This window comes from Pagrus pagrus (genome assembly GCF_965226575.1).
Source record: "Pagrus pagrus genome assembly, chromosome: 10".
NCBI lineage: Eukaryota > Metazoa > Chordata > Actinopteri > Spariformes > Sparidae > Pagrus > Pagrus pagrus.
Genome location: NC_140194.1, coordinates 32,272,420 through 32,284,907, shown reverse-complemented (window position 1 = coordinate 32,284,907; position 12,488 = coordinate 32,272,420). Strand labels below are relative to the sequence as shown.

At 40.7% G+C, this 12,488-nt stretch overlaps 1 protein-coding gene across 2 annotated transcripts in view; it reads left to right on the top strand.

Annotated features, from left to right (window-relative positions):
* Positions 1–1,359: 1,359 nt before the first annotated feature.
* Positions 1,360–12,488, top strand: part of bcar1 (BCAR1 scaffold protein, Cas family member) — a 94,402-nt gene continuing 83,273 nt past the window's right edge. For both annotated transcript variants that reach the window (XM_084363707.1, XM_084363706.1), the window contains exon 1: positions 1,360–1,810. In XM_084363707.1, the coding sequence (XP_084219833.1) occupies positions 1,799–1,810 (12 nt within the window). In that variant the 5' untranslated portion in view covers positions 1,360–1,798. The remainder of the gene's footprint in view (positions 1,811–12,488) is intronic.

The window sequence follows — 12,488 nt, the reverse complement described above, 5'->3', positions numbered from 1 at the left end:
AATTATTTAAATCCCTGTGAAGGTTATTGTGTTGAGTGTGTGAGAGTTCAGGTCGTTTCAGCATTTTCATCTATGTGGGGAAAAAACAAAACAAAACAAAACAATGTTCAATATCACTGCCACCCTTGAATAAAGAGCTTCTAAATAAACAGTTATACTGTCACTGATTGAAGAAACTGAGCACAATTTAAGCACACCGACATTCAGGTTTCAAATAATTGAATCTAATTAAATAATGCTTAAATATTTTGCAATCTACCCTTAGCAAAAAGAAAATAAATGACCCTCCTCTAAATCTTCTTTGTATCGTTTTCGTACAGTCCCTATGTCATCAAGTGACCATAATTCTATGCTACATACATTTAATCTGTAATATACATGCAGTTATTTTGACTTCTGATGGCAACCCTGGATTGGTCGTGTACACATGGTTTGTCTTTTGAATTCTTTTGACAGGTGGATACATTTGAAGTGACCCATTTTCTGATAAAAAAAATTCCCTTTGCAGTCTTACACAGCCAAAATGTGCCAAACTGCAACAGTAAATTTTTTTTTTTCTGCTGACAACTTTCACCTCTTTTGCCCTGTAAAGTGTAAGTGTGAGTTGTGTGGGTTAAAATTGCTGCTTATCAGTCCATTAGGACCAGGCTTTGATCCCCATGAGGACTACAGGTGTCGTCAAGGCACACACACACACACACACACACACACACACACACACACACACACACACACTCTATCATCATCATCATCATCATCATCATCATCATCATCACAATCCATCCATTAAATCTCTTCCAGTCATTTTAATGAGCAGCTGATTTTAAACAACTCTGTTATAAACCTTTAGTCAGTGTAACTTTGTTGGATGATGTAATCTGGGCCACATTGTTAAAACGTGCACACACATTCAGCTGAATCATTTGTGGTTGTGGCTGCACAAATGACTGCATGTCAGATATTCACTGTGATGGAGTACACAACTCAAGTACATTTCTAGAGTTTGACAATAGATTTTCAAATCATAAGGAAAAATGAATAGCAGATGCAGCATTGGGCGGAGACAAAATATTACTCTCATTACATTTTTAAATATGTGTAGAAAATGGAGTAGAACATGAAAACAAAACACGAGAATGGTCATTTAAAGGCTCGTTCCATAAAATGCCCCAGGGGATATCTTAAAATCTAGCATAGGTGGATTTTGTGTGAACTGTAGAAATGACAGGTCCCTGTAGTGAGACGGTCTCTTTAAGGCCGGACTGGTTCAGCCCAGCGGAGGGACGGCAGCAGGCGGCAGGCGGCAGGCAGCGGCAGAGGCGGTGCTCCCCTCCCTCCCTCCCCTCCCCCGCCCTTCATTGACGCTACAGACCTGTCAACATACGGTGCGAGTAAGTTGACCTCCGGAATCATCTCTGTGTCGTTTACTAGCCTGAATTTGAAGTGAAGCCTTTCTGAAGGAGTCCGTGAGAGAATCCGTGACAGAAGAGACTAGTGGTGGAGGAAGGGGGAAGGCGGACGACGGAGGAGAGTCAGCCGGGTCTGCTGGACACTCAGGCGGCCGCACCGCTGCTGCCCCTGCCTGCAGACGCATTCCCACTCAACACAGAACAGAATCCCGACCATTTCTGTCGCTGGATCTCTCGTTTCCTATAGACTCCAGTATGGAATGGACGAAGGAGGACTGACGCTTGGGGAGCTGTGAAGAAAACCTCGTTCTTTGGGAAAAGTAGCATCTGGAAAAAGACTACCGAGCGGTTTAAAGCCAGGAGCCACGGAGATTGACAGCACTAGCAAAATGTCTGTCCCTGTAAGTATGTCAGCCCTGAGGCTCCCGAAATACTTTCTGTCCTTCAGTGATTCATGCAAGCTGTTTAGAGACGATTCATTTGTGCAAGACCTGACATGTTTAATCGATACAGGCTACAGCCCTGATCCGACCCAGCACACACCCTGCTCTGCGCCAACCAGCTCTTCGGTGATTAACGTAAAATGTCAGCTTTCAGAACTGCTGTCAGTCTATTTGTAATTGATCTAGCTATCTACTGTACTATGTACAGTACAGCAATTTAAATGAAATGTGTATTCTATTGGAATACAGGGCCACTCTTGGTTCGTCATAAGTAAGTGGGACTGGCTGGAAGAAGCAGTGTAGTGAAGTGTGCTGTGTGCTCGGTACCGGACGGCTCTGCTCGTTAGTAAAGATACATTCATCTGTAAAGTTCTGTGAATGCTCTTTGGTTTGAGGCCACATACTGGGTCTGTAGTGACACAGCTGTTGTTGGCAGGCCTGGCCTGTCAACACATTCAGACGTGATATTACTGCTGGAGTGTGCTGTCGCGGTGGATCTGTATGTAGCCTCTGACACAGTCCCAGATGTTTTAGTGCAGACTGCTGCTGGTAGAAACGCTCTTGATGGAGCTTGTTGCGTTGTTCTTTATCACATTCCTTAGGATCTGTTTCACAAAGTCTGCCTGAAGGGTCTAATGGCGAGCTGTGTGTGTCAGCCATGCCGGTCTAAGCAATCAGCTACAGGAGAAATAGAAAGGCCTCATATTTATTGTGTTCCTTCATTAGGAATGCACATTATTGACAGTGTTGTTGACATCACACATGGATAAATGATTTCCACCGTCCTTGTGGCTGGAAATAGTAATATACTTAAATTCACCAACAGAGCATCTTATGTCTAGTTTCAGACCTGTTATCCTCTAACTGTAATACTGTGTGCACATTTCTTTGTTCGTTGCTAATACTACGGTTTTGATGGAATGTTGCACTGAATTAACAAGTATGCACATGTCTGTTCTTGTATTTTTTGTGCCACAGGCTTTTGTAGCTTTTTTGGAATATGCAGAGCTTTCCATTAGCCCCGGCTGCTGGCCAGACAGCAGACTACTCGTTTAAGTCCAGCCCGGTACTTTCTTTTATTAGCTTTTCATTCTGATAAACCAGTTTTGATTAACAAGCTGTGACTATGCATGTACATTTTATGACTACTAGCCTACGCTTTAAAACAATGCTAGTGTTATGATCAGGGGTGGGAATCACAGAATACTTAATGATGCAATGCGATTCACGATACAATGGCTACAATAATGGTAGTATCACAATACAACAACTCTGCAATAATCATTGCATTGCAAGACAATCATCAAACAATACATCGAAATATCTGTATGACTGGAGAATACATAATACTCCAAAAAATGAACTAATTCAGTTTATAAAAGTTTCCACCGCAAGGACTTATAGTAGCCCTTTTCACACAGAGATGCCACATTATCGCCGCAGCAGCAGTTCGCCAGTTCTCCGCCGTTGTTTGTTCACACAGAGCCAAGCAGCTCCAGCGTAAAGAAGAACCAGTGTGTAATTCACACAGCAAGCCGGCGCTGTGGCTCCAAAAGAGGTGTGACGGTACACATCTGTGTGTTTTTTCAACGTGTTCCCCCGGTGTCCTCCTGTTAATCTGAACATGTACCCACTGACTGTTTATAATCATATGGATGCTGTTATAATGTGTTGTGATTGAGATCCTGACCCACCAAACATCCTGGAGTGACAAAGTTACGTTTTTCTCTAAATTACATAATCGCCATCAGTAAACAGGACGCTGTCTGACTCTCACTCGTGGGGAGGGAGGCTGTTTTCTCGGGGAAAGTTTGTTTGGTCCTGTAACGTGCTTTGTGGGACATTTATCTATATTTTGTTGAGTGATGGACCTGTATAGTTATCAGACAGTGAACACCATCAGATGGACACGCCCCCACTTCGCGCCGCCGGCTTATCCGTCCACACTGGTTCGGTTCACCAATACTGTGCCTCTGATACTACCTCCGGAGGAGCATCAGAGGCACAGCGAAATTTCATCCCTCGCTGGCATTGTGAATGGGGCTAGTGACTCCGATGGTTCAAATTTGCTGAGAATCTGTTAAGAGCACATATTTGTTGCCAGTGTACCAGTAATTGTATCATAAGTGGAAGTGAAGCCATATATTATGGTATCGATATTTTGTCCCACTCCTAATTATGATGGACGCTTGGTCCAAGGGCAGATATTTCATTTCAATGGTGGGGGGAACCATAAACAAACATTTCTCAAGAGCAACTCCTGAAGGGGAGACCAAAGGTGTCTCCAAATGTACTGTTACCTACTATTAAACTATACTGGATAACTGAAAGGTAAATAAATTAAGGGATGCACCACTATGTTAAAAGATGCAGCTGCTGAGTATCAATATTGTGGTGAGTAGCAACAGACAGGAGCTCTGCAGTTAAAATTAAGTTTACTTTATCTACTATTTAAACTCCTAATGTAGACTTCTCTGATTTTTCATGGAACATAGATGTCGGTGGTTAAAACAGTCTTCTAATGGAAAATCCTCCAACATGTATTATTAGTGACTATATAATAATAATTGATTGTTAAGGCAGCCGACTATCAATTCAAGAAATTACTTTAAATCTGCATCTCTTCATGTAATTTCAACATTAGAATAGACAAGTGAATCATCCACACATAAAGCATGTGCTATGACATGATTTTAAAATCTCTCACCATTCTAAAAACATATTTTGAGCCTTTATAACCCTACACTGATAAGCTGACCAAAATATTTTGCAGTCTTAACAATAACCCAGTATTGTACCATGCATGCAATATGCTCTCCATATTTGTTGTTTGTGTTTGCTGATGATTTTGTTAGCCTGGGTTGGTAAGTTATTCTAGAAGCATTTTTTGTTACATTTATAAGAAATGTCTTAACAACCTGACAGTAATCAATAACTGAAATGCTCTGACAAATAAAAGAAAAAACTCACTAACTGTGGCTGTTGCAGACGGCTGATGTTAGCATTGGGGCAGCAATACTGCAGTCCGTAGGGACCTGGCTTGGGGACTTGAAGATGGCCGGTTCAAGTCCCACTCGGACCAAAAATAGTATGATGTGGACTAGTAGTGGAGAATGCTAGTTAACACCCTGGGCATTGCCGAGGCGCCGTTGAGCAAAGCACCGACCCCTAACACTGCTTGTTGGGCACCGTGCATGTGGCAGCCCCTTCACTCATCTCCTCTATACATTGTGTGTGTGTGCCTGTGTGAAATGTGAGTTAAAAAAAGAATTTCCCTTGTGGGATTACAATAGTACAATTTAAAAACAGGAGTAACTGTCGAGGTAGAGTAGCCTTTTTGGATTACTCATGTTCGTGATGGCTGTTTTGCTTGTGTTGACATGATTGTGGCGTGTCAGTCTCAAACAGTTCTCTAACAGTCCTAACTAAGTTTATGTATTTATTGGACTAAATAGCTGAGAGAGAGAGACTGTGTTGGTTGTAACAAACTAGCTGCTAATGCGTCTCCCAGCTGAGCGCTAAGGGGCAGTCTGTCACAGAATGTAGGAGGAGTGGCTCTGAAGAGAGGAGGTGGGATTGTTTTGGTTGTATACTTTTAACATTAAATTTGCCTTTTCTGGTTTTATTAAGTCTTACCAACCCCAGCTTTAATGTGTTTCAAGTTCTGGTTGCATTAACAGCCAGTAGATTCTGGCTCTAGAAAAACACCAAATGCACTGAAATATCTTTTCATTCAAATCTTTTTTCACCATGCATCTTCATTCCTTTCATGTTCTGGTCTCATTACACAATTCCACTGCTACTAATGTGTGTCTTATTTTGACAGCTGTTGTTCCATGTAGTAGATTAAGGATAACAGTTACGTTTTAAGGTGTTTGGTTGATTGATTACCTATCTCAGCCAGCTGTGGTGGATGCTGCTCTCTTTTATCAAAGCCTTCTCAAGAATTCCCACATAATTTGCCAGAGCTGTAGCTACCACACTGTAGCAGATTTGAATGGTAACATGACAACACAAACTTTGTGTCTCCTAAACAGGTGTTTTACTGATGGTTGGTGAGGGGAGAGCAGAGCTGTAGTGGACTTGTGCATGTGTATGTGTATGTGTGTGTGTGTGTGTGTGTGTGTGTGTGCGTGCGCGCGCACGTGCACGTGCGTTCGTATGTGTGCGTGCCTCTGGTCGGCTCCCTTCTTTTCTGACAGCAGAGTGAGACAGTTAGACCCTCACCAGGATACAACTACATGGTACCAAATGTGGTACCAAGGACTATGTTAAGGCCATAGATTTGAAATACTTCATGTAGTCTATCCAGAAGCTTCATCAGCTGATATGTCGAAAATTTAATTTTTTTACTCCCTAATATCATTATTGGCCCCAAAAATCAAATAACGGTTTTGAACCACCAGGAGTTAGAAATTCAGCTGCATCATGAATTTCAATTTGTGTGAGTCTTTCTCTTAACTTTAGTAGGAAGTTGATTATTGTGCTAAATCTATCTCAGAAAGGCAGCAATTTTAAAAGTTAAACCTCCTCAAGTTAATTGGAAAACAGGAGTTCGAAGTTTTGGTGCAACAGAATAAAATTTCATCTAGGTTTAGAGTAAAAACAAACTGTAGTATAAAGAACTGTTCAAATTCATTCATTTATTATCTGTAACCACTTATCTTTTGCAGGGTTGGGCTGGAGCTATTTTTAAAGTTTTGCGTGACATAATTTAAAGTCTGATTGGTGTAACCCATCCTTCGTCTTGTTTGGTCAAAGACCCCAAAAATTTCATTTGTAATGAATATTAGCTAATGGTCAATACCCTTTGCCAAAATGTAGTGTCTATAATTTAAGCATTCTCTAACAAAGTCCTCTAGAATAACTAAATAAACTAAAACTAGGGTCAGACTAAAAATGCAGTGAAATATGACTTACCTCATATCTACAGTGTATCATAATTAAATGTCACATTTACTCCAAAATAGGGCTGCAATTAATTGAGTATCAAATTGTTTCCAAAAAATGCATGAGTACATGAAACAGGATGTTTTTTCTTCTGTCTCCTATGTATTATGAGCAGACAAAGGATCTGCGGTTCTGCACTGAACTGTTAGTTGAAAGTCCAGTATAATGCAATTGGTTCTGTGCTATTTTAAAGTAACATTATCTCACTTTTTTACCTAAAAAGAATGGCTTCAAAATCATTTTGATGTTACAGTGTCTTATAATAGGGTGAATGGTGTCTGTCTCGGCCACTCCACCATCTATCACTTGTTTCTGCAATATGTAACCTCGGTGAGAGGGTAGGATCACAGTATTACATACATGTTTAGTTGAACGTACAAGTTTTCAACACATAACATTGTTATGACATAATGAGTTTTGTTTTGTTGTCAGCTCAGACGGACAGTGTAGCAGGCTGTAGTGGGTAGTAAACGTACATAAAGTCAGTTTACTCAGCTCTTGTTTGAAACTTGTTAAACTTAAATATTGATTCTAATTCAGTTTCTGTATATGTTTTTGTCCATGTTGTAGCAGCAAAACCCCAGTGTTCTGAATTAAGCAAGGCTATTGGAAATACAGCATCTTGTCTGTAACACAATTGATTGCTTTGAAGTTAAGCTTTTTTGGCTTCAAAACGTTACACACAGCTTCAGTTAGAAGTTAGAAGCCCACATATAGCTAATGCACAGTTATAAGGTCTAAAGAGAGTCATGAGAAATCATACAGGAGAGAAGCCACTCAGTTGAGTTTGTGGCAAAACCTTTTACAGTGCTTACGTATTGTTCGTGTCTTTTACTGCATATTCATTACAAGATTATTAGTAGATAAAACATTTCAAAATGCACCTGCTTTGTTTTGCATTTTGTGACTTTCGATCAAATACGTTTTTAAGAAGTTTTCTTAAAAATAGTGTTAAAATCTTGTCTCATTCATGAGCCCAATATCATGTATCATCTCGTCTTGTGATCTGAGTGTATCGTCACACCCCTAGTAGTGAATGGAGAGAGATAAATAATTTATTTTATCGTGTCTGAGTTGTGCCATCAAGTTCGGTGTTTCGCTCAGTGAACTACATCATTTTGCTCAACACATGTCACCAACACCAACATGGCTGCAAAATCAGCACAGAATACATTGCATTGTAGTCACTTTCATTTGCAGCAAAACAGGTGAAATTGATTCACAATCACTTGTGCTGCCTAAATGGAAAGATTGAAGATTAAGTGACTTGGTGTTATATTGTGAGTATTAAGTGTTTCCTTAATTTCTTTGAGCAGTGTATATTATATATTAGAGCTGTCAAAGTTAACGCAAATTCCTCTGAACACCGTAGTTTTTTTTTTACGTTATGCCCACTCCGTAGTTTGTGAAATCAGGCAGCGATGCAGCAGTAACGTTGTGGATGGCAGCAGAAACAAACCTCCTTGAGCAGAAATGGATAAAGAAAAGGGTCTTTTGAATGGCAAGTTCAGCTTCAAAGCCCTGCCAGATGGTTCTCCCTACAAGAACAAAATTATTTGCATTTACTGTTGATGTGGACTGAGGTACCACTGGAATACATCCAGTCTCAAATATCACTTGCTGATGCAGAGAGCCCTCCTCCCCCTCACCAAAGGCAGACCACGCTGTATAGTTTGCAAGAGAGACGCCTGAACAACTCTACATGAGACAAACCTTCAACAGCGATAGCTAAATGGGTCGCTACAGCTTGCAGGCCGATTAACAGTGTAAAGTGTAAAGTTGGACACTACATTGTGTTAGTATTACTAAGGAATGTTACATTCAGGTCAGTATGTCCATCTGTTGTTGCTTGTTGGGCTCGAGTCTGCCATGTTATGCTTTCAACATATTTTTGGAGCATGCAGTACCTTTGAGGTTATTCTGGAGAATATTCTGGACAGTATCTGTCATTATTTTGGAAATGCACTGCACATATTCCACATACTACACAAACAGTCTCATGTATAGTTGATAGGACAGGCTGATTTATTGATTAGTAAATCAACGAAAGTAATAAGTGATTACTTTTCTGTATGTCTATTTTGGACTTTTTTGGAAAGACCGAACAATTATTAAAGTAAACAGAAAAAATAATCAACGGACTCATCAATATTTGTTAGTTATTTTCATTAATCTCATCTGCTGAAAGCTGGCTATTCCCTCTACCACCCTGTGTCATTTTCCCCTTGAATCACTGAAGACATCCATTTATCCAACCATTTTCCCTTCCTCCATCCATCGTCCCAGTCAGACATGCCTCATCCCAGTTAGTCTGTGCTTGACCTATGGCCTCTGTCATGATGGGGTCTACATCAAGCCTGATTGGATGATTTACACACTGCAGAGAGGCAGCAGAGGTAGCGGGGGGGGGGCATAATGAAATGCTAAATGGATGGAGGAGAAGGGGGAAGATGGAACGAGATTAACGATTTGAAGAGATAGATATTACTCTGCTCGACTGAAAAATGGAGGGCTTTATATAATTTCCCCTGCAGATAGTTTCTCACTCACCTCACCTCACTCCCTCATTATGCATTGCCATCTTTCTATTGAACCATCTCTGACTTCATTTCCCCACTCTTCCTTCTTCTTCTTGTCTCGCATAGAGCATTTGCCATCACATTCCAACCCCTAATGATTTGTGAGTCCAAACGAGCCCTACCTGAGGTGGAAATCTGTAGTTTGTAAAAATGATGGAACCATAGTAAGCGTTGTTGTCCAACTTTGTCATCCTCCATGACCCATGAAACACAAACCATCCACTGCCTTATGACATTTTTTGTCTTGCCTGGTGGTGGGTTTCCATACATGATTTTGTTTCTAGGAATGTGGTTCAAGATTCAAGGGGACTTAGATGCCATTGTACAACACAAAATGAAACAAATTAAAGTTTGTAGGTAGCTGATAATGTATGTATTGATGTATGGATGCAGTAAATTATGTGTAACATGTAAGCACTCTTACTCTAATACTTTTTTTTCGATTTGTGTCAATGTGAGTGTAACAAGAGCAACAGCAAGATGACCATCAACTGTTGCACTGTTAGCACTGTTGACTCACAACAAGAGGGTCTAGGTTTGAATTTCATCTGGGGCAGGACAGGAATCTCTGGAGTTTGCATGTTCACCCATGCTTGCTTCTGGGTATTCTGGTTTCCCCAAAACATGTTCTCTAGTCAGTGCCCTTGACCAAGGCACTGGCTGTGATCCGTCAGCTGCCCACTGTCTTGGTGACATTGAAGCCAACAATAACACCACTTGAAAATGCTAGAAAGGGGTGGAGTTGTCTGTTTCCACTTTGAATGAAAGTGAAAGGATTCTTTCCCCCACCACTACATGTAGTAGCTCTACAATGAGAAGCATAGTTTTAGATAATTTGTATACTAATGGTTAGATTAGCATCCTGTCAGATGAGTATATCATATGTTTTTTATGTAACAAATAACTAGGGCTGCACTTTAGGATTATTTTGCTATCGATTATTTTTTTGATTAATCTGTCGATCATTTTTTGGATTAATCTAACTATTGTTTTTTTTGTTACTCAATAAATATAAAAATGAATTGACCCAAAATAACATTTTAAAACTTGACATTTATATTTCAATATTTTATTCAATCATCTTCAATCATCAACAAACAAATATGACAAAGTATGCACTGCTGGGCATTATTCCCCAACAAAAAATAGCCCAGTTTTAACTGGTAATCTGTGTAATCCTAATATACAGTATATTTGGGTAGGGACAATAAGTAAACAGGATTTATATTTACATTGGAACCAGCGTTGCGAAGAAAATGTTTTCCCATTCATATTAATGAGGGTATTCCATTGTGGCTGCAGCGGTGCATGCCACAGGGGGTTCCACAAAAAAACGCACCCGGCTGTGGTGGAAAAGTTGAAGGCGACTCAACTTTTGGAGGAATGCAGCCCAATCACATAAGTAGCATAACAACATAGCAGCTTTGTCTTTGGGCAAACTGATTTGTGGGGGTTCTCAACACGTCACACCAACCTTTGTTGTTTCGCCGCACCGCTGGATCCAATGTGAATCCAGCCACCCAAGGATGCTTCCGCTTCAAGTGCTCGAGCATGATAGTAGTACTGCTTACGTCCTCCGCATCGATGCATGTTGCGTATATTGACGTATTTAATTAATCATAATCAATTGCATCAATTAAACCACCATTGTCATGGTCATCATTTATTTGACAGTTATTTGTAGGCCACAAATAACTGTCAAATAAATGATGACCATGATTACGGTGGTGCATGTCTTTAAACTTTGCCACATTTTTGTTATAAATTGCTATTTTTTGGCCTTAATGGCCCTTTCAACTGAAGCACGCTTACACTCACATCAAAAAAGGAAGTGTGGGGTTTGAATTAAGTGAGACAGATCGCCAGAGGGTATCTGGCAGTGACATCTTCCATCCGGCCAGCCAGATCAGCAGGACAAAACATCACCAAAAGTGATCAAATTGCCCCAGGAAGAGAGGAAAGGGAGCTGGGATCGAAGCTGATCTGACCCAAATTGGACCTATAGCTTTCCCTCTACCAAGCCTTCTTCTAGTTAAAGTCTGGTCGCAGGGAAATAAAGTGGATGAGTGCGACTCAGGCTCACTCGTCAATCGGAAATCAGAGACTGCTGTGTCCACATCTTCAACGTGACTAACTCCTAAGATCTCAGATCATGCTGTTGCACTGGATGGTTAGACCTTGTTCAGAGCACACAACACAAGACTCTTGTAAGAGGAGAAGAGGAGGGCCTGTGTCTATCGAAATAATGCTTGGTGCTCAAATGCAGTCAGAGTGGATGGACAGTTTCTACGTTGAATTTTGTCAAATTCACCTGTGTTTTTGTGTACATTCCTCCGGATGCAAACTCAAAAAATACATTGCAGGAATTGTATGATCTCATCAGTAGCAACATGACAAAACAACAGCATGGATTTTTTATTGCAGCTGGTGATTTTAATCAAACAGACCTTTCCCCAAGAGAACGAAATATCCTGGACCTATACAAATATTCCTGTCAGCTATAAATCCCTCCCACGTCCTCATCTGAGCACCTCATCTCATCAGACCATATTTCCCTGCTTCTTCTGCCTACTTACTACCAGCTAATCAAAAGGGTCAATCCTTCAGTAAAAGTATGTATAGTATGGTCAGATGAAGCTACAGCAGCCCTACAGGACTGTTTTGGGTGGACAGACTGGCAAACATTGAGAGATCTTGCTACTTGGGATAAAAGCATCAATCTTGAGGAATATTTGGCTTCAGTGACATCATATATCAGCAAATGATCACAAAGACAGTAAGCTCATTCCCCAACCAGATGGCCTGGAATGGAGAGGTGAGGGCTCTATCCAGCGCCAAAAAAACTGCTTTTTGATCATATGAAAAAGAAGCAGACAACACTGCCAGAGCAAGACTGAAAGTGACCTCAACACCAGTAGCACAAGATATGTGGCATGCGATTCAAAATGTCACAGACCACAAAGTAGGAGCGCCCCCATCATGTGTTAGGCTACACTGCCAGATGAGCTTAACACCTTTTATGCTCACTTTGATCTCCTGAACAAAGAATACTCCACCTTCAGAGGGCAGGCCACTGTCAGTAACCACAGGGGATGTGAGAAAAATCC